The sequence below is a fragment of the Pleuronectes platessa genome, chromosome 11 (genome assembly GCF_947347685.1).
Source record: "Pleuronectes platessa chromosome 11, fPlePla1.1, whole genome shotgun sequence".
NCBI classification, from domain to species: Eukaryota; Metazoa; Chordata; class Actinopteri; order Pleuronectiformes; family Pleuronectidae; genus Pleuronectes; species Pleuronectes platessa.
In genome coordinates this window covers 18,731,973-18,754,993 of record NC_070636.1, presented here as the reverse complement: position 1 = coordinate 18,754,993, position 23,021 = coordinate 18,731,973, and the positions used below count along the sequence as shown (strand labels likewise).

Here is a 23,021-nt window from a genome sequence, read left to right as displayed (position 1 = left end):
TGTATCATGACCAGACAAACACCTGCTGGCCACAGGAAATAAGCTTTGTTTTACAACTATCACACAAATCACGTAAAATGTTCACAGTGTGATGTGCAATTGATAGCGTTGACCGTAATGAGCAATTAGCAGGCAAGATTCGACATCATGTGACGGACGCAGGAGGTGAAGCGTTTATCGTTGCCGCAGTGCGCACAACGCATGAAACACTTCACAGTGCATGTGCTCGGGCCCGTTCAGTGCTGCTTCGCAGTCCTAGTTCTTCTATGTATTTCAAATTCAATCTGTGCTAAACAAAAAAGAACCTACAGGGAAAAAAAGATCAGAAGAAGTGTTTAAGTGTCTTCTGTAGATTGAATGTGATGTTAAATGTGTTTCTTTTGTTTTTCTTCTTACTTTCTTCTAATTACTTCTTAAATATTCAATGTTTAAAAAGCTGCTGCCGAGAGCGAGACACATTTCAGATGTGTCTGGGAATGAAGCTTTATTAATCAACCAATCCATTTATTAACGTATCAATTAGAAAATGTGGTTTTGTCATTCTAACAGCGTATGTGACTTGACTTCAACATTTTCAGAAGAAGAAACAACATTCAAATGAATATCTGACTTCATAACCAGCAACCTTGTTAAATCCAAGCAATACGAATTTCTGTGTAAGTGGCTTCACTGAGTCAGCTCACTGAAGTCCTTACTCTTCTTGACTTATGTAACTTTGTGTAGTAACATTTGCTATGATTTGTCTCACTTTAAGTTTGAATAGACGGCACTGGCCTCCTTTGTTTAAATATGGTTATATTGTATGTTTACTAGAAAACCGTTCAGTTAACTTCACATCTTCAGGATTTGAACTGCTGGACAAAACTAAACAAAGATAATTAACCTGGTGTCAGAAGCAGCTTTGACCATTTTCTGTCATTTTCTAAACCAAAACAAACATTTGAGTCATTGAAAAGAAGTATTCTTGCTTTATCATCAAGAGCCATTTATTTCATTTTCTTTCATGCAGTTTATTTTGTAATGAAGCTTTTCTCTCCACTCATAGAATACAGTTTACCAAGGAGACATATTATGCATTGTCAGTGTTTCTATTCTCCTGTGTTCTATTTGTTGGGAGGCTATGTTATCACCCTTGTTCTATTTGTTTGTTTATCAGCAAAATGTTTACATGATGAATGTGTTGGAAGGATGTGGGTCAGGGGAGAACCCATTCAATTTAGGGTTCCAGGATCAGAGGGTGGATCAAGGATTTCTTCTTCCCTGTCTTCAACACTGTTAGGTAGGGAGGTTTTCATCATTTTCACCATTTTGCCTGGAAATAATAAATGTATCTTGGGATATTTGAAGTGAGAGCGGAGGCCGACATCTCCCAGATATCCAGGAAGTGATTGCCCAATCACAACAGAACGGGCCAACTGGCCAATCAGAGCCGACTGGGCTGTAATGGGTCTTAAAGAGACAGGAGCAAAAACCTGTGTTTCAGACAGAGACTGCAAAGAGGAGCTGCAGCAGAGTGACGTGTTTTCTGAACATTAGGCATGTAAACCTTTTCAAGTCATAACCCAAATCAAAACTATGAGCCTGAATATTAGCAGAATATGTCTCCTTTAAATGCCGCCTTACTAATTCACATGTCTCGTGGAACTCCTACTTGAAAGGGTTCAGTTATTGTTCTGTTTGAGATCTATCTGCCCTTTCTTATCGTAGAACTTGGAGAACTTGTTGAAGATGTTAGTTATGGGCAGAGCTACAATCAGCAGTCCGCAGATGATGCACAGGGAGCCTACAACCTTCCCAGCTGGGGTAACAGGGAAGGTGTCCCCGTAGCCAACCGTCGTCATGCTGATGGTGGCCCACCACCAGCAAATAGGTATGGTCTCCAGCTCCGACTCTTTAGATTCATTTTCCACAAAGTAAATAAGAGAAGAGAACATGGAGATGCCCACAGACAAGAAAAGCACCAGCTGGCCGACCTCGCTGAAGCTGTCTCGCAGCGTGGCACCGAGGGAGCGAAGGCCGGCCGAGTGGCGAGCCAGCTTCAGGATGCGAAACACTCGCATCAACCTCAAGATCTGCACCACTTTGCCAAGGTTCTCCAGCTCTGTGCTATCCCCTTCATCCATCATGTCACAGGCCATAGTGAGATAAAATGGCATAACTGTCAGAAAGTCAATGATATTGAGAGGACGGCACAAGAACCTCCTCGCTGATGGTGCAACAGCCAAACGGAGGATGAACTCTGCAGAGAAGAACAGGACACAGAAGTTCTCAAAGAAATTCAGCACTGGGTTTTCGACCTCTTGGTCGTTGACATCGAACTGGTTGAAGTCCGGCATGCTGTTAACGCACATGGCTACAATGGAGATGATAACCATGCTCAGGGAGGCTACAGCGATTGCTTTGGCTGATGTGGAGTGACCTGGATTCTCAAGTCGAATCCAAATATTGCTGCGGACATCTGCGCACCAGGAGCCTTCAAACATTTCTATGTTGTCCTCCGAGGCTGACAGCTCCTCAGTGGAAGAGGCTGAGCTGTGGAGCTGCACTTCATCGCTCATCTGGTCCCACTGCTTGTCCCCAGCGACCTCCATCAGCTCATAGAATTTGTTGCTGCAGCAAAGGTCCAGATGACGCTCCTTGATTCCCCAGTACTCAATCTCCTGGACGAATGAAATCACACACAATCCATCTGCCAGGTGAATTTTACCCGTGAGGTAAAAGTTGAGCACGTAACAGAAGAAATGAGGACTGCGATCAAAGTAGAACTCCATCTCAGAGGGACTGAAGTCGTCGCAGAGATCCAGGATGGCTTCTTTGGAGCTGCAGCACAGGAGACGCCCAAGACGCGTCTGTGGGAAGCGTTGCAGCACCGTGTGCTCCATCTGCTGTTTGAAACCTCCAACATTAACATTGATGAAGCAGTCACCAGAGCTGTGCTGGGAAAACACCTGTCCATACACCATGGTGGGGAAGCAGCTTAGACACTCATCAGTTGTCCCTGTAGGATATCTTTAGTGGCCTGCACAGAAACAAAGTGGAATTGGTGTCCATCCCACTTTGCTGTATGTCATTTGATCCCGCTGAGGGGCGTAACATCAGAGCCATCCAGGATCAAGTAGCATCTAGGTATCGGTGATGCCCTGTAATCAGAATGTTGGAAATGATGCGTCACTTCTTCTGCATGGTTTTTATTTTATTTTATGACCTGGAGATAAACAGTTTTCATCACATGCTATAAAATACTTTTAGTTTCTATTAGTTTGCACAGTTACACAATGTGACAGTAATATCTAATGCCTGCATGCACAAGGTGTGTGTAAGGTATGCGGTAGGTTTGGTTGCGATGATTGAAAAACTTTAGTTAACTTTTGAAAAATAGCTAGATAGGCTTTATCAGGAAGTGCTTAGGTCTATTTTTTTTTAAACATGAACTGTTCATTAAGTCTGATTGCACCCTGGAGTGCCCCTATCCTGTCAGCAATCTTAAAATAGTCATTTACCAACAGTACTAAAAATATTAACAGTAAATTGTAATCTTTTGAAGTATACAATTTGCTTCAACAAGAGAGAATTTGAAAAGTATACCTTCTATTTCGACAAATTTCTTTCTTTCTGTCTGTATGTGATAATACCTTGCAAACCGTTCTTCTTATCGGCTTCACACTTGGCATGTGTATTGTTAAAGGCCCCGGGAAGGGCAGTGTCTATCAGGCTGACACAGACATTCACAGGTTTTTACGATGTTGATTTTTATTATGGCAACGACATTCATAGAATCATATCCTCTTCTTTTTTCGCCCGTAATTTATCGTTTTGTTGCTGTGATTCCTTTATTCCAGCTAAATTGCAGAGCTTTTATTTTGAAAAGTTGTAATCATGAGTGTTAACATCGGGGCGATGAGTCACTAAAGGGCGAGGAATAACTCTGAAGTAGTTACCACAGTTCATTACCCATTCCTAACAGACGCACTGCACCAGCATATGTAATGATGTGCAGCTTTGCTCAAAATAGAGCTAGTAAAGAAGGACTGAATTAAACATGTCCCTCAGAGAATCTAAAATTCTGCATGGATGTTGGATCTATAATTGGCTTTTCTGTGTAGACTGTGGCCCCTTAATGGCCCCTGGTTTGAAAAAGTCCTAGATCCGCCACTTGATGAACAAATGACTCCTTAAAATAAATAATTCATTGTATTAGTTTGTGTTGAACGCACCATTTGTGTATTTTAAACACGGCTCTGAGAACTGGCAGCCGATATTGTGTACATGCAAACAGTGACTTGGCACAACAGTCACATACACCTGCTGACTGCGGCGCTGTTGGATTGTGTTACGCACGGTAATGTGCTCTGTACTGTTGCGGTTCAAATTGCAGAGACTTGCAAGCGAAGGTCAGATTTGACGCGTTCCGATACAATTGTGATAGTCTTTGAAAAAAGGGAGCGACGAGAAGACGGTGGAGATCTAAAGAGAGAAAACAGACTTTTTGCGCAGCACACATGGAGCAAAGTATCTAAACCTGAGGAGGAAACCAATTCCCTGCAGGAGAACAACGCTTCAAACATCTCGTCGCAGACACAGACAGAGGAGGGAATGATGAAAGTAGCTCACCTGTCCATGTGTGGGTCATGTGTGGATCATGTGCGGATCATGTGTGAGTCATGTCCTGACTCCGGCTGCTGCTCCGTGCGCAGTGCGCAGTGGTGGTGTGGTGTCCGAATCCAGCCTCCGGCGCAAAGCACTGATGTGATGACCACAGGAGACCTGGGACAACTATCCACCAACAGGCTGTACCGTAAAACACCTCCACACTGGGATCATGTGCAGAGGGGCAGCAGTGTGCAGGGGGAGCCACGTTCACCCCCCTTGTCAGTATTATCATGGTTCTTCACCTCTCGCTTTAGAGGATGGGGCGAAGTGGTACATCCTGAAACATACTGTAACAACATTACTTCATATTTAGCTTTTTCTCAAAGTGATGTGTGTTCTATAAAGTATATATTTTAAAGCAGTTACAACAATATTGTTTTACTTTTTTATGTTAAAATATATGTTAAAGATAATGTCAATGTTAAATCTAAATATTAAATGTTAAATCTAAATCTGAATGTTAACTGTAAAATCTACAAGTTAAATGTTAAAATAAAAGTAAAATGTTAACATTCAATATTTAGATTTAGCATTGACGTTATATAAAAAAAAGAAATATGACCAAGTTTACAGATATTCCTGTAAATATGCACAAAAAAAAGAGAAAAATCACTTTTTTAAACGTTTTGAACTAAACATGTTGAAATGGTTATATTCAGCATGCAGCACTTTAAAGATGGTGTCCCATGCTTTCAAGGCTGCTTGTTATTCTCTGTGGTAACTGGCAATTTTTCTCCAATAGCAGATAAGGTCAAACCTTTTGTGGGAAATGAATAGCAGCCCTACATGTATCTATGTAGGTTCTGTGATTGTTTTCTGTGTTTTAGCCCATGTGTCTGTACGTGTGTGTCCCTGCTTGAATTTATATATGAATTTCTCAATATTTCATTTGCTCCCCATCTTCACCAGGACTCCCTGGCAGAGGAGATATTATAGCTCCATGGGACTTTCCTGATTAAATAAAGGGAGAATAACAGTGAAAAATAGAAGTCAAAATAAATCAAATATAGCAGAAGGCCTATAGTGTAGAGCATCAACCTTTGCAAATACATCACAGTGTTGCAGATGCAACATTAGCCCTGTTTGATGACCTTGCAGCAGCACAGAGGGAAGATGTAGTATCAAACAGTATAAACATGCTATATTAGTAGAGGATATACCTGGAAACAGCACAAAATCAAGACTACTTCTCTTTGTGCTACAGTCAGAGGTAAGTGGAAGAACTTAGTAATATAACAAAATATATGATCTATTTAGGGAGGGCAGAAATGCGTGTTAAATACATTTGAACAGACTCATTTAAAAAAAAAAAAACTCCTCTCAGACAAAACTGCTCCTTTATAAGTGAATGACTAAAATTAAAGTGAAGGACCCCAGTGTGATTCAGGCTTGATGAAACACCGCCACTCAGCATTACAGACTCATTAAAGAGCCATTCATCAGTGTCACTTGTAATCAAATCTTTAATATAACATACATCAGCAGCAGGATCCCCTGTTGCACTTCATAAAAAAATACAGAAATACTTCAAATATGTAAAGCAGAGGAGTAACCGATGTGGGACTCATTTATTCAGACAGTGATACCGTGAACTGGCAGCAGGTGGCAGAAGAAGACAGTTGAGACCATCAAGGATGTGGTCCTACATTTACATCATTAATGTTACTTTCTGCAACCATCGGTGTTGTTTGAATTATTTACCATGTAATAAATGCTAGTGAGCAAGTTTGTTTTTTATCACCACATTTAGGTAAATGTTAATATCTCTACACATCAATGAAAAAGTCAGAATATGGTTAAATGCATCATTAAAGCAGTGTTTCTCATCTATTGTGTCCGGTTTGACGACTAAAGTAACATCTGGACAGCAAACATCACTTTGAGAGGCACTTCAGAGGTTGAACATAATTAAGAGCTCCTTATAAATACTATGTTCATGCATGGCACTTGTTAAATGCTGGATGCCAATGCTATTGATTTTTTTGTTTCCAAAAGGACTAGCTGGTGACAATGATTGCAAAATAACCATTATCAAAATAGATTTTTATACTTATAGAATTGTATGTGACTGTTTAAAGTCTATGGCGTTATATGAAAAAAGTTAACAATGCATTGACAGAATATTCATTTGAGTATTTTACAACATTTCATATAAAGGAAAAACATTTTACTCAGTTCGTTATCAGTTCTCTGTCCTTGTTCTGATGGCTTCATAGCTGCCTATTCAAGAACTAACCACAAAAAGAAGTTTTGAAATGAGCTTTTATGTGTGGAAAACAAACTCCATGTATTGAGCCTCAAGCTACAGGACTGTGGCACAGCGGACAGCAGTTGTATTTGCCGATCTCCTGCTCCAGAGCGCAGTGTTTACACACATTGCACATCCAGAACTGGTACTCCTGGATCGGCAGACCGGTCACGATGCACGTGGGTAACTTTCCCTCTGCCCTGAAAGGAGAAAGGTTCAATTAATATCAGTAATTTCATGGTTTACTTTGAATTTTAAAAAAGTGCACTTTACACCAAAGTTATCCATATGTAGCTCCACCCTATATCTGCTGCTTCATACTCTTCATTGCAGAGTATTTATATTAAGTAACAGTCTAAGTTTAAGTGTATGCACGACGCATAGTATAAACTAGAGTTAATATGAAGCATAGACTGTATATAAAGATAGATGGCATGATAGGTGGCAAAGAGCTAAGCCAACTCGTCTTGATCGCCTCCTGGTGGCTGGCCGCAGTATAAGACATCTTTGGCACAACATGGCAGCTTTCGTATCTGGGATATTTTGTATAGTGTGAAAAAGTGGAGACACATCGACCATCTTTATCTACATTTTGTGATATGACGCATATCATATCATATGGGGCTTCCTACCTTAGTGCTTAAATATGTGTTTTAATTATTTGTCCATTGTTATTATTTTCCATTATAATTATTGGTCCATTTTAGTGAGGGACAGAGTTTCAGGGTTACTTCTATTGTCATCTAATGTCGTGGTCCTCAATATGTGCAGTTTGACGTTATGTTGAACAGTTAATTAACTTAAGCTTTTTCTTTTTTAGAGGAGGACATTGATCTCCAGAGTTTAGCTAAAGTTATGGTGGACTTTCAGTCTGCATTTGGGCAAATTAATCCAATAAGACAAAAAAGCTAACTTTCTCTTCTTCTATGGCATTAAAATAACATGATAAATGGTTTTGCAGATGTACAGATCAGGCAGCTGCTCCTCCCGTCAGTGTGTTATTTGAACTCATCGGCTCACCCCTCTGATGATCGTTCCCGCTCCATGGTGCGACTGTCCTTGGGGTTGTGCTTGGTGAAGATCTCCAGGGACAGATCCTCGTACAGCTGCCGCTGCTCAGGCTCTAGACTCTCCATGGATTCCAATTTGATAAAGGCCTGTGAGCATGTGCCGAATGCCCGGTTGGATGCGGAGCAAATGGCCAACAAAGAGTAGATTTCGACTGCTGGAATGATGTCCTCATACTCACGCAGGTGCATGGCTTTAAAAAGTTGAGGAAAACAGTGAAGAGTTAAAACTCCATGTGACAGAACTGACTGTTGATGAAAACTTACAACCTTCTGTCTGATACCATATTTCTGGTAGCTGGTGTGATTCTTTTCCATTTTTGAGCAAAATGTTTGAGATGTTATCAAACAGTAAAAATAAACTAACTTGATTTTGTAATAAACTTTGAGTTATTCTTTTTCTATTACATTTAATCTCCTGAGGGCTGAGGGAATACAAAGTATGAATTTTCATGAGTGGACAGATTAATATAAACTAAACCAATGAGTTGTTAATGAGTCTTAATGAGACTTTAAACTATGAACACAACTGACCCTTGTAAAACAATGTAGTAAGTTGCAGAAGTCCAGTCCCTTTGGGTTTTACTTGGGATTGCAGGACAGTTATGAGACGTTGTTCAAATGACCTCAGACACTGAGGAGGATGAGATGATGTTAAAAGTTAAACCCTGCAGTCTAGGATATTTTAGACCTAATCAGTGGTAATGTCTTTTTGAATTGCCCCTCTAATGAAACATGAGACATTTTGTTAGATGAAGTACTTTCTGTTTTTTTTCATAATTTTTGTAAGGAGGCTGATCTGATGACCAAGTATTGACTCATTTATTTACAGTAAATATGTTTCTAACGTAAAGCGATGATGATGTTTTATTGCGTACAAATGCTACACATGTGACTGAAAACTTAGCGGTCTGGGTAATAATAACATTCACCTGGTTTCCATAAAACATGACTGTGACATATGAGCTCTGACAGAGAGTCATGTAAATATGTATTTATTTAAATTCTACGTCTACGTAAATGAGGATATACTTGAGCTGTAACTTTTTTTATTGCTGGTTAACGATTCTATTATTTTTTTTACAATTCAAATGACCTTTTTTTAAATGTAACTCATCACAGTTTCCCAAAGCCCAATGTCATCAAACGTAAAACTTTGTCTGACTAACCGTCTAAAACACAGAAAAAATAAATGATGACTTATATTCGATTATTTGATAATGAATACGTCTCTGTCAAATGACTAATCAATGATCTGACCTCTTGTTTCAGCCCTAGAGAATACTGCTGTTTACTTGTGACCATGGGAAAGTGTGGTGAGTGATTTGGTACCTGTGCGCATAGCGTTCTCCATATAGCCTCCATAGAGCTGCCTTTGAGCGAGCAGGAAGAAGTGATAGGCCTCGGCTCCACGCCACGCGTTGTCCACAATACGATCGTCTGAAGACGTTGCATCTTCCTCAAGCAGCCCAGCGAGTGCAAATTTTGCCTAATTACAACAAATGGAGGTGACATAGGGAAATATATTTTAGCATCACATGCAATACAATTATCAGATTCTAATGGATGATGCATTTTTGTTTAGTTTCGAAAATGATTCATTAACCCTTGAAAATTATATAAAACAAATTATATATAAATATAACTGTTACCTCAGACTGCTTCCCTTTGGTTTTGCTCTGCTGTGACGTTTTCACCTGCTCGTGGTAATTTTCAACAAGACGCGCCGCCAACACATAGAGCTTCTTCACCCGCAGCGGTCGTGTCCTCTTCTTCGCCTCCTCATCGGCTATCTGCAAACAGCAGCCATTCATTCCACTGCATGTGTCAACAAAGAGGCTGATGCAACAGTTATCACACTTTCATTAAAGGTCGCAGATGTAATTTACCTCATTGTAATGGAAAATGATATCACTATGCCATATGCTTTGTATTAACCACGCTATAAATTTTCTCTGCTTTGGCATACCATTTGTCACTATCAAGATAACCTTAGGTCCCAGAGAAATGCAGACATCAGAGCCACAAATCTGTCAGGGAAAAAATGGGCTCCCACACCGAGACCTTGAGGAGGCTAGGAGGCATGTATCTATGTCTTATCTACTGGGATTTCACTGTTCACTCAGTTCACACGTGGTTCACACAAACACATAGTTCACTCACAGACATACTCACACACACACACACAAAAACACACACACATACACACACACACATACACACACACATACACACACACACACACACACACACACACACACACACACAATTCAACTCTTCACACACACACACACACATCTCTTCACTACATCTGCATAAAAAGCACACGCCAGCAACTGCTTCTCTGTGTTTCCCTCTGCAGAATGCTCATCGCACACTGTATGATTGACTGACCTTCCTTGCAAGGAATAAAATACTCTTAAAAGACTATTGTTCTCTAATCTCTTTATTTCAAAAGTCTCACCAGGTCAAATTTCCATCACATCATATTATCAACCCTGTTGAAAACTAGAGGCTGACCAATATATGTTGTGCTATTAGAGATGTATTGTTAACGGAAAATGTGATATGTGATTTTTTTAATAAAACACAATAGAAAAGCTTTGGGTAAATTAGAAATTGTGTCATCACACAACGTGTCCAGCAGAGTGCGCTCCAATTCCATCGCTTCGAATACACTCAGTCCTCAGCCAGGCTGCTCTCAAGGTGCTGATGACCTGTTGCACTGTATTTCAGGTCACGTATTTTAAAAGGGACGTGAGTGAAGAAGCCATTAATGGTCGATTGAAACAACTCAAAACGAATCAGGATAAAAAACAAGCCTACCTTAAACATGAGTTTGGCTGCATCAAGAAAATGGTGGGCTTTCCGATACAGTTCCACCGCTTCCAGAGTTTTGTTCTTCTCAAGAAGATGTGAGGCGTATTTGGACAGAAGAGATTTAATCTCCTTCATGTTGTGGGTCCTGGCGAGTTCCACGGCTTTGTTCCACTAAAGGAAGTGACAATATTCATTCAAAGACAAAATAACATTGCTATTTTAAGCAGTAGATTTTTTATCATGATATTAAAACATTGTTTATTCTAACTGCTGCATTACTTTAAATGACATGTCACTAATCTAACAGTAATTAAATGAAGTGAAACGATATAACTAGTGAACATGTTGCTATGGGCACATACCAGCTACGACCCCCATCAACATGTGGACGTTCCAACCCATGACTACCAGAAGTAAACATTTTGATTTGGATTTAGTCACCATATTATTTTAACCATCCAATGTAGACTTGCCACCAGCTATGTGATTGTGAAATAATGTTATACGTTACTGTAGAAGCCACGAGTCTGTATGATATCAACTGCATCTTAAGTAAAAACGTATTTTATTCATACTGTCAAAGAGAAGAACACTACCTACAATCCCCAAGTGTACTAGCTACATCTCTGATTGGATGACCACGCATGGAACATTTTAGCAAAACAATCGGTTCAGCATTGCATGAGATTTATCACAGAGCAACCACAATTTCTAGTATGCTGCCTTTTTATAGACATAAGGAAAAGGGTCTAAAGGTGTAAATAACTTCAAGTCAGATAGTGTCTGTGAGTGTGGGCTTCTGGATTCCCAATGGTTTATTGGATGCATAGTTCGTTCACTCTTAAAATAATTACGTACACAGTTTGAACCTTTATGCCCTTTTCCTTTTCCAATATTAGTTTGCTCTGAATCAAACATTTTATGGTATTATTTTCAAAAACGTACAAACTCTTTTAGTTACTTTTATGTATTCATAATTTTTCTAACTCCTTCCTTAATACATACATAGTTACTATCATTACTAGTTAATTAATAAAAATCTATAATTATTTATCGTACATTTACTATTTATTCTTCCTCTTTGTTGATGTTGATATATGTATATATATGATGTTGTTATATTTTTTTTGGTATTTTGTTTTTGTCTGCCCTTGTGTATTTAGTCTCTGTGTCAGTCATTTTTAAAATTAAAAAAGAAGGCGGCCATTCTTACACTATATTATTACATTGACTGTATCTTGCACGGTAGTGTTTGTAGTATCATGGTGACAAAACTGACCTAAAGCAACCTCAGTGGCAGTTCCCACATCAGTTGTCTCCAGGATCACATTTTACCACAATGATAAACAAACAAACAACTTGAAAACAGGCCACACTGTCATGACTGTAGTTCTTGTATAAATCTTACTAACAATAGGAGCTGAACATTAGAAACACTGTATTTTTAAAACCTTCTGTGGTAAAATGGAGGTTTAGTGGAGGCAATTAAAGTGACAGACCATTCATTTGGTCTGTCACCAGTAGTATTAACATAGTATTAACGCAGCAGGAGGAACTGCCAGGAAAAGGGGAGGGTGGTATGGCTAATCACTTCTACTTTAGATGAAGAGGGTCAATTTCAGGACAAATTGTGAGTCCATTAAAGTAAAGCCATCTGTGGCTCAACCATTTTTTTATAAAGAGCAACAGCTGCAGCTTACATAGAAGAGTTTGATGTTTAACTATTGTCAAACAAATCTTAATATTTTCCATCCAGAATCAGTTTCCCCTCTAGCCAAATGTGGAGATTTACACTGGAGCAGTGCACAGTGGCTCGAGAGCAGCATTCACACTCCGGAGCTAAATATCACCCAGGACGAGGACAGGAGTGGGAGGACAGCAGGTGCCACAGTGACTGCTGTTGTGCAAAGCCGTCCAACTGTATGATGAATCTGACGTCCACTGAGGCACTGCCATATGCTGTGCAGAGTTTCAGACAGAAACTCTGGCGCCGTCAGTTTACCGTCTCTCTCTCACCTGGTTCAGATGAACACATGCTTCAACGGCAGCTTTGGGCTGGTTGCACTTCAGGTAGGCGTTCACAGCTTGTTCACACATGCCCACGGTGGCAAACATCTGCCCAATTTCCTACAGCACAGAGACGGAGAACTGTTATAGATGAGACACTGTGGAGTCGGTTTATATTACAGGTTACAGATTTAGAGTCACTGAGATTTTAGCTTTTAAATCCCTACAAGAATATGTAAGAATTATTATTAGTTCATCTTGAACACTTGGCTTACTGGTAAAAGTTTATGATTCTCTGGCAGCACAGGGGTCAGTTTCTCAAGGCCGTCGTAGTCCTCTAACATGTAGTAGCATTCTGCTAGCCTCTCCTGGTTCCGGCCCTGTAGGTAGTACTGCACTGCATTAACCCTGCAAACAGAAAACCATGTTTTAAGCTAAAATAGATCAAAAATGACATCACCATCTCTAATTAATTTGATTATCTGCAGTTCAAGTTATTTAGAATATATAAAAACTGTATTAATGCACTAATGACATAATTAGAAGAAAAAAGAGAGACCAAGTACCACTTCTGCCTGTCAGCAAAGTAGTCTCCAATGGCATTGTACGCCTGTTCCAGCAGAGTATCATCACAGTCCCCGGAGCCAGTTTTAAGCAGCTGAAGAACCCTGAACCAGTCTCCCAGCTTGATCCTGAGGCTAATGGCGAGGTCCCTACAGAGAACAACATGTCCGTTATCCGCCCTCACCTTCATACCTGAAAAACTTACGACAGCTCATCCTATAAAGTTGCCATTCAAAATACCAGACAAAAATTAACAAAAAACAAGAACGAGACCTTAAACAAATAGTACAGACAATTGTGGCTAAACCTACCTGCGATCCATATCGAGGTACATCCGCTCGGCTTCCTCAAACCTGCCGAAGTATGCTGCCACCTCGGCCTGTTTCATGGGCTCGCTCTGCAGGTTGCCCAAGCGCTTGACAAACTCAATGCCCTGGTAGTCTTTACAACGGACGAAGGCCTGCTCAGCTGTCTTCAGATCCAGCTTCTGAAGAGCCGCCTCAGCTAGCAGACGCCTGACAGGTTGTCGGAAAACAGAGAATAATTATTATTATTACCCGGATGACAGCATGAGATTACATATCTATATATCTATATATGTGTAATAATGTTTATATAATGTGTGATAATTCACTGAGGACCTTGTGAGAATGAAAATATAATTTTAATTTATACAATTTAAACAACAATTACAGTTTGAACTTACCAGAGTCTTGGGTGTGGATTGTCTTCAATGAACTGTGAGGCATCTTCAATCCCAACTTTTTCAATCAGTGCTCGACTGTCTCTCAGGGAGCGGATTTCAAAGTTGATGAGATTGTCTTTGTTCGGCCTCTCTGGATCCTATGAGAGAACCTCCAAGAAGTGAGTATTTCAATAATCGCATATCATCACATATCATCAAGACGTTAATAAAAAAAACTAAGAATACTTAGTTTCTGATCATATCCCCATTGTGCAGTTTCTTTAGTTGATATATGTTTGGCTATGTTTTACACATGTGTCACACCTTGGAGATTTAGGCAACTTAAGTGCCACTTGTTTGAAAGGTTTACCTTCATGATTTCATCAAGCAGGACAGATTTTATTTCCAGGTCTTCAAAGTTGCAAATGTATCCAGATGTTTGGATGGGCTCCTGTTTGGTTCAGATAAAACAAATGCAAATGTATAGATCAGGTTACAGCTTTGAATCAGATATTATATGATACTCACACAAGCACTCACCTCTGGATCTAGGTTCCTGAAGACATACATCCTGGTCTTCTCCATCATGGCGAACAGATCAGGGTTGTCATTCGCCCATTTCATGTCCCAGACATCCTTGCGCTCGAACTTTGACGGATCTCCAGCGGATACCTGGTTCCCGGTGATGTTGTCAGTGGAGGCACGAACCTCCAGGTCCAACAGAGTCAGCACGCCTGCGATGTCGATTATCGCCAGACGACTAAAAATTAAAAAAAAGATCACCTGTGACAATACTCTTCCCAATTTCAACATCAAATTGAATTAGCTGTTTTAAGCTAACAATGTATATGAGCACACTCTCTGATTTCTTGTGCTTACCTGGAGTTGCAGTTAATGTACAGATAGTGGGCTCTGTTGTTTAAAGTGTATTTCTGGACAAGACCAACATTTGGGAGACTGTATCTGTGGATGAGACCAGACTCACGACCCTGTGGGCACAAATACACTCATTTTATTGAAAAGAGATGAAAAACTTACCTATAAACCTCAAATAGAAAATATAAAGAGGGAAGTGAGTAAAGGTATTGCAGTGCTGTACAGAGCAAAGGACACTTTAGATCTTGCTGCACTTCATATTTTGTAATGTAATTATTATTATTCCATATTTGGGTTATTGCACTGGAAACATACAAAACTAATATTTCACACTTACAGGAAATAGCAATAAAACTTATAAACAAGGTCAATCTAAGATAATATAACAATAGACTGTTAATCAAGTCACATGTGCTGAAAGATTTAGTTGACTGAAGAATATTGTTGGTTATTCTCTAGACAGTGATTTAAATGTTGACCCAAATATTATTCAATTTAAGAGAACTTATAAAGGAAAACTAATCAAACGGTATGAACTGAATAATATTTATGTTATAATGATGACTATTGACTAATAATTGATTAGTTAGGTGATTTGTGAAATGAAAGGAAATCAAAAAAGAGATTGTCATCTGTATTTATGTTATGTTATATATGACAGGGTCAGGTACTAATAGATGTTTCTTCCTCCAGCTCCATTTTTCATTCATGGATTGTGTATAAGTGCATTGTTTTATTTACACTGAAATAAACAAACTGAACAACACTAAACAAAACTAAACTAAACTAAACTAAAACTAAAATTGTAGATTCAAGGATAAAATGTACATACCACAATCATGGTCTTATCTGTTGCTGTAATACAACAGATGGGGTCTCGAGTTGCCTGAAACAGACAAGAAACATATTTTAAACCATGAAAACTTATCTTCTGAATAAGAAAAAACAATTCATGTGATTTCCATTAAAACTACTTTATAAGATTATTTAATAGTTTCATGGATAAACAATTCAACAGTTATGCTTAAAATGGTATCAGTAAACAGTTATTTAATATCCCAATACTGAAATGACCATAATGAGCACAACAAATGACTCGGAAATATTTTCTCACTTACTGTGAAGGCTTTTGCAATATCTGGACTGCTGTCATTGGTTCCAGATGGACTACTGTCAATGTGATAAACCCTAAAGAGGCAGGAAGTGTAAACACATGAGAAAGAGCTAGACAGACAAACAGTTAGCCGTTCCACTGAGGTGAATTGTGGTTTCAATGCGAGGAAAGTCCTGGCAGAACATTAGCTCATGCCCAGCCTGTCTGGGACCTCAGTGGCATTTTGTTCAGATGAATGAATCCTTTTCACAGAGGTGTCAGTACCACAACTCCACACTGTTACAGTGAGCCAGTACTTTCAAGGTTTCCCCCACTGCCTCACAAAATCTAGTCTTGTGGTTATCAGGCTTTCCTGCAACTTCCCATGAACTGCTTGACATCAACTGTAAGTTCTGATGTGGTCATTCTGTTCCATCCCCATCCACCTGTACCTTGCTTTATTATCTTTATTCAATCAACTTTTAGACTGTTTTCATTCTGATTGATTGAAATGACTTGTTCCAGGGTAAAAAGATTTCCGCCAGAACTTAATTTAGACCCAGTTCCCTGTGATGAAAACATGTGGAGTCCCTGCAAAGCATCCTGTGGTGTAAATGCAGCCATGTGCCAAATTCTCTCACCTCTCTCTGCCTTCCTTCTTAGTTTTGGTCACTTGGTTGATCTCCAGGGCCGTTAGTTTCTTTGCCACTCTGTACTGCCACATGTAGAAAGCCTCTTTGGACGCAGCAATCACATGTGTTTTTGTCATGGTGACAAACAATGGCTCTAAACAAATAAACAAGAAACAGACTTAAGTACAGAGAACAACAAATTAATAAATGTCTGTGAGGAAAGATACACTTGTGTGATATAGGAGAAAATGTATCTTTCTGAACAGGTTTTTTTTGTAATTTGGTGGATCTTGTGTGTTTGTGTGTTTTTTCCCTTTGATCTCATGGTTCAAATGCAGAAAAACGTGGCAAATGTGGCTAAATTCGAAGGAGACAAAACAGTGTTTTCTTAAACAGTTACACTTTAACTAGTCTGGTGGAAAAAAATCACAAGGGCACAAAAGGAGAAACGATCAAAAGACATACACTTGAACACATTCTCAGATTATTTACCAAGGTGGGAAACCTAGTAAAACCCATTCAGACCACTGAGACTTTGAACTGTCCTGGTGTGAGCTCCTCAGCAAACATTTGTCAGTTTCTGTAGCAGAAAAGGAATTCTGAATTCTTGAGAGGCATAAAGACGCCCTGTGCTGACTGTCTATTTGCTATAGGATGCTGTGGGCCCATGAGAGATGAAAGATGTCCCTGTGGGCAGCAGCAGGCCAAGTGCCAACCACCATTTCACACCTATCTATATACACAGGGTGGGATCTCTCACATTGTCTTGAAGAGCCTGCTTCAGTTTAGCCAGCTTTACAGTAAATAAGGATTTTCATCAACCCACAGTTTTGCCAGAAGAAGTTTGTTATAGAGTTCATACTCACTGTGTGCAAAGTTGTAGGGCAAACAACTTATTAGGGAGATAATATATTTTAAAGATGTGTTGAGTACAAGGGAGTGTAATGTGTTAACTGCATGTGCTCACCAATGTCGATGTATTTTGAGTCCAATGGAGTCCCAATGGAGTTGCACAGAATCAGGACATACTGGAAAACACATAGCAGAGCCACATTATTTTACAGGTCAATATAAGAATCTATATCAATTTATCAAAACAATTATTTCTCATTTTGGGAGTGTGGTTTTATGTGTACGTTACCCTTGCATGAGTCCCAGACTCTAACTCAGCATCCTCCTGTGTGGCAATCGATTAGAAAAACAGGGGGCAAGACAACAGAGAAACATCCTTAGCTCACTCTACATCTACTGTATATCTTCCCTATAGTATTTCTCTTTAGTCTAGTGTGTAGAGTAAATATTGGATATTTTCTTATCTTTCATCAAACTTTCTATCAAACAGTATAGTACCTAGAATATCAAATTATCCTGCAAACTTAATAGATTATTACAGATCCTCTTTTTGATCTGTTATGTTTATGTTTGTACCTGAGGCTGGCTCTCATCCGCCTTGCTGGCCAGGATACAGAAGTCCCCTGAAGTGGTGATGGACATCAGGCTCTTGACGTATTTAACAAACTTCTCATTGTTTTTGGTTTCCCAGAATACCACACAGTACTCCTGTCGCTCTGGCTTTGTGTAGGCATACACTACTGTGCTGCAACAGTAGCCCCACTGTTAGGAAACACGGAAAGAGCAGGTGAGATTCACCTTCTGTGTGGGGATTCTCAACCCAATATTTTTTGCACAGATTCTACAAGACGAGCCAGGAAATTGTATTAAACTAGTAAGATTCCAGTGTTGACCCAGTACAGCGGTGGGTGGTCTACCTCTCCACTCAAAGGGTCAGAGTCTATGACCCTGAACAATATTAGCCTGATGAGGTTTGTAAGACTAATTAAAATTACTAAAAAAAGACGACTGGTATATATTAAATGAAGAACATGTAAAAGACAAAAATAATGGCTAAAACAATCTACAGACATTATGACACTTTTCAAATATATTTCAAACAATGTACTGACGTATCTAGACAGATGGGGTATATTAATACTAATGTGACATACTGTTTATGTTGATTTGTTTTACTTGATGTGGTTTTGTTACCTTTGTCCTGATAAATAACCTCAATTTGGAACTGGTCAGCTTTTGAACTGTACTCATGTGAGATAAAGTGAAGGTTTTTTTGTGTAAGAGGATGGTGAAGAATAGTTTTCTTCAAAATTACTTTAAAAGAAAAGCAATGGTTTATGGCATTTACCTTGTAATCTGGTCGTATGTTCGCAAAGTAGATGTAGGAGTCCACAGCCAGGCCGATACGTAGCCCTCCTCCTTCCCAGGAAACCCCTGTCATCTGCTTCCCAGGAACTTTGAGAGTTCTTATATGCTGTTGAAACAACAGCAACAACAAACAGCATATGTATTGAAAAAATGTTTATTGTGTTAGCTCAACAATGTTGGTTGGTGGACACTGCTTTGTTAAAAATCCTCTTATTTTTACATTTTCTTTATATGTTTAGGGCTTTTTTGCCAATATTTGGTAGAACTGAGAAAGTTCAAGTTACATTGAAGACTTTTTAAAACCTTTAAAAATACATACTGAATTAAATTTAAGACCTATGTTGAGTACGATAGATATGAAAGAATATCAGAGTAGCAGAATTGCTTACACCTCCCCATAATTGAATTGAGAATAACCCTAGAAACACCATATTATAAGAACTACATACAGAGGCATTAAAAAATATGAAAGCTTGTATTAAACAATGTGTATTTAAGGGAACAGAATCTCTATGCTCACCTCTCCAAATGGTGTGTAGAACTGCACAACGTTGAATTCTTTATCCATATTTGAGGCTTTGAGAGAACCAGCCACTGCCAGAACACTACCACAGTGATTCCACTGGATACTGACCACATTCATCAGAGTGTCGATGCACACTGGGTCTGCAGACCAGGGCAAGAGCACAGCCCATCATTACAGGTAAACATTTTGAATTAAGTGTAACCTGAAGAAAATATCCCTGAAGGCATTTTCCTTACTTTCATCATTCTCATATCGCATGATCTGGCATCTTCCATTGTCGAAACAGATGGCGAGACATGGGCAGTCTGCCTCCACATAGCCCCCAGTTCCTGCATACCAGTGGATACCTGCGATACTGATACCTCCAGCTGAATTAATGAGGCAGCTTATGGTCATTTTCGTCTGAAACATTATACAGAGTTTCATAAGTCAGCATGTAATACTATGTCATTAGTTAAAGCACATTCAATTTTTTATGATTCAGAAACAAGACAATATCTCACAATGTTTTGCTCTGCGGTCTACACTCTGATTGGAGACTGTATGTCAATGCAATGTTATGTGGATATATATAATAACAAAATAAACTGACATTTCAATTTTCTTGAAAATGATACACTCACTATGAAGTTTCCTTGATTATCATAGATTTGCACTTCCCCATTGGCCATGCCAAAGAGGAGAATTTTGCTGTCAGGTGACCATGCCACATGTGCAAGTTGATTTCCTTTCAGCTCCTTTCCCCAAATCCGGTTACCTAGAAAAACAAGGCCTTTGTGAGCCACTCATTTGCCAAGTATGTAAACAAAGCAGTCCTTGTCAAGGGAGCTAAATCTGCCTGGCGGACTACTGTGATTTCTTGTCATTTGTTAGATTTTAAGTAATCATGCTGTGAAGCTATTTACCATCTACAGATCCAACAATGACAGCTCCATCCTCATACACAATGCAGATCTTTTGACCATCCGCGTTCCAGCTCATGCTCCTGACCACTGACTTGTTCCTGTTGTTGATCATCTCCTCGTACCACGCTCCTGAGGGAGAGACAACGACAATAAAACAGAATTCCCAAATTTATTTCAAGACAACATTTCTAGTTTGCAGAAGCACTAACCTTTGTAGAGCATCCATACGATGATGAGTCCATTCTGGTCACTGGTTGTCAGCTTTTCATACTGTTCATTCCACGTTACCACTTGTACTGCACCTGTAAGTGTAATCATTTAGAAAAGTCAAATCATTTTCTTATGGTTCGCTTAAGGTCTGTGGTGTCCTTCCTTTTGTGGACACTGGCTGTTTTTAATGCACTATAATGTTAACAGCAGGATATAACTTACCACTATGTCCCTCTAGTGTCTGATTCATTGACAGATTACTGGGTGCAGCCAGACCTTTAAGTTTGGCATCATCTGTTGGGAAACCATAGTGAAAAAGAGTGTAAATAACAAGCTCTTCTCAAGCAAGAACTGTCAAAAAATATTGTTTGTTTTTATTGTTTCTTCTAATTGACTGTTGAGGATTTTGGACATTTGTAAACATAATAACATGAGGTCGCTCCAACAGACGGAGAGGGCAAAGTAGAAGCATTTCTCCTTCCAGTGACTGGACGTATGGGTACCAAAGCAGAGCCAAAACGCTTATGAAAGATACTTACACGCTGTTGGAGCTGTTGTGAATAGCCCTCAAATCTCAATCACATGGTTGTTAGATAACAGCTTGGCCTTGGACAAATAAACGTCAACACATAATGTTGAATGGGCATGACAGTATTTGTCGTAAACAGAACAATTTTTCCAGTGTCATTTAATTACCTCCATCAAGAAGGTTATGTTTTTACCCCTGTCCTGTTTGACGTCGGCCTGTTAGTTTATTTAGTTGTATGTATGTTACTAAGCAACATAACATACAAAATACTGGACAAATTACAACAAAGGAAGGTAGTATGTGGTGTTCGTCAGGTTGGAGCCTGTTCAATTTTGGTGTGGATCTAGATCAATAGATCCAGGAGTTGTTTTTTTTCCTTTCTTTAACATTGTGAGATAGGGGCGCACTTAATGGATCTTCATGAAAAAAAAATCTGACATGTTTGGGGGACTGATATTTATTAGTATGTGCAGTTTGGTGCAGATCCAAACAAAAATCCAGATCTATAGACTTTAAATTTGGTTTCATCTGGGGCCTATCGGGCCGTTAGCAGTATGTACTTCACTGAGTACAAGTCGAGTTGATCATTTTTATTCGCCTATACAACAAAATAACAGAAAACATAAATAAATAAGTAGAATGTTTTAATGTGAACACACAGGTAAACGCATGTTTTAGTATAGGACTAATATTATCTGTATAACTTTGAGCTGCATTTATGTCATATAAGTATTATTATAATGTCATCCCACAGCTGTAGAATATAGATAAAGGCTTTTTGTTAAACCTCAATGAGTTGGTCTTCAGACACATGAGAGACATTTTGGACTTAGTGACAGTATTTCAATCAGGGTCCATTTTTGTTGAGTACATTCCCACAGAGTTACACCGTTTAATGATTTCAAAAGTCGAGTGACAATGTGCTTTTGAACTGTTTGGAAATTATACAACTTGTGTTTATGACTACCCAGTCATTCATCTTCGTCCAGGAATATATTTTTTACCATGTGAGCTCCAGGTGAAGCAAGAGGTGGCCTGTAAACACGACCTGCAGGGACCTTACCTGTTTGAGTTTCGAGCTTGAGTACCCTGAGGAGACCGTCGTCCCCCCCGCAGGCAATGAAGCCTTGGTCTTTGTTCCAGGAGACACATTTTAGGTGGATATTGTTGGGGATGGCGATCTACAAGACACGGGAAGTTGTAGTCACGAGTTGACAACGTTACCTGACGCATTGATACGTGTTGGGGTTGATGGCTGAGCCCAGGGGGGGGGGCGAGGGGCACTCACCTTCTTGCTGAGGTAGATAAACATGGTGGTGGTGGTGTTAATCACTTAGAGATGAACTGTTTCCTGCGCGGTTGCACGAGTTGACATAATGAAGAAGCTAACCTCAGTTAGCAGAGCAAGCAGCAAAGTGAGCTAACACTGCTAAGGCTAACTGTGAGGTTAGCCTGCGCCGTTAGCTTTGCTAATCGCTCACAGCCAAAGGCGACCAGAGTTATTTCGTTACCATGATAGATACATTTAGCCAAACTAATTCCAGGGTTGAATACGAGTTAATGTATCCCGTTATCAGGAGTGTTGGAAGAGTAAAGTTGAAATGCTCCGTTTCATTCTCGGTGTTAGCAGAGTCCAACGGATCCAGAGGCTGGAGCTTCCCTCGGTCTCCCGTGGTAACCGTAAACCGGAACTCCTGGGTCTGGGGTCTGTCTGGGAGTTGTAGTCTTTCATTTGGCTGATACATGGGATCAGATGAGTAAAAGTAAACACTTTATTTATCTTTGCTGTGTTTATTTATTTTTTAACCTACAGCAAAAGCAGGAGTATTAAAAACCAACACTAAACAAATCCTAATAATGCAGTTCATTGGGTTTGCTAATACACAACAATCTCAAGAAAAGGAATCATAATCATGCTGATAAAGTTTCATATGGTAGTTTTAATCATTTACAATGCGGCTTGGTAACAAGTATAAAAGACACAATACA

At 39.4% G+C, this 23,021-nt stretch overlaps 2 protein-coding genes across 4 annotated transcripts; both read right to left on the bottom strand.

Annotated features, from left to right (window-relative positions):
* Positions 1 to 1,068: 1,068 nt before the first annotated feature.
* LOC128451165 (potassium voltage-gated channel subfamily S member 3) lies at positions 1,069 to 4,731 on the bottom strand. The gene is made up of 2 exons (XM_053434943.1): positions 4,612 to 4,731; positions 1,069 to 3,140 (listed from the first exon to the last, which is right to left on the bottom strand). The coding sequence occupies exon 2, from the start codon at positions 2,961 to 2,963 to the stop codon at positions 1,662 to 1,664; it is 1,302 nt and encodes a 433-aa protein (XP_053290918.1). The 5' UTR covers positions 2,964 to 3,140; positions 4,612 to 4,731; the 3' UTR covers positions 1,069 to 1,661.
* Positions 4,732 to 6,901: 2,170 nt separating this feature from the next.
* On the bottom strand, positions 6,902 to 22,698 carry wdr35 (WD repeat domain 35). Of its 3 annotated transcripts, none has more exons than XM_053435375.1 (28): positions 22,321 to 22,698; positions 22,096 to 22,213; positions 20,726 to 20,797; positions 20,503 to 20,595; positions 20,294 to 20,422; positions 20,012 to 20,145; positions 19,625 to 19,790; positions 19,383 to 19,528; positions 18,843 to 18,968; positions 18,071 to 18,256; positions 17,784 to 17,819; positions 17,610 to 17,670; positions 16,652 to 16,796; positions 16,036 to 16,105; positions 15,750 to 15,803; positions 14,921 to 15,030; positions 14,582 to 14,801; positions 14,412 to 14,492; positions 14,063 to 14,199; positions 13,668 to 13,871; positions 13,359 to 13,505; positions 13,068 to 13,200; positions 12,802 to 12,912; positions 10,792 to 10,956; positions 9,618 to 9,758; positions 9,298 to 9,454; positions 7,919 to 8,159; positions 6,902 to 7,098 (listed from the first exon to the last, which is right to left on the bottom strand). In XM_053435375.1, exons 1-28 carry the CDS (start codon positions 22,342 to 22,344, stop codon positions 6,948 to 6,950), a joined length of 3,558 nt encoding a protein of 1,185 aa, XP_053291350.1. In that variant the 5' UTR covers positions 22,345 to 22,698; the 3' UTR covers positions 6,902 to 6,947. The 3 variants fall into 3 exon arrangements, with proteins under 3 accessions (XP_053291350.1, XP_053291351.1, XP_053291352.1); XM_053435376.1 differs by having other exon boundaries at positions 17,784 to 17,816; XM_053435377.1 differs by lacking the exon at positions 17,784 to 17,819.
* Positions 22,699 to 23,021: the final 323 nt, after the last annotated feature.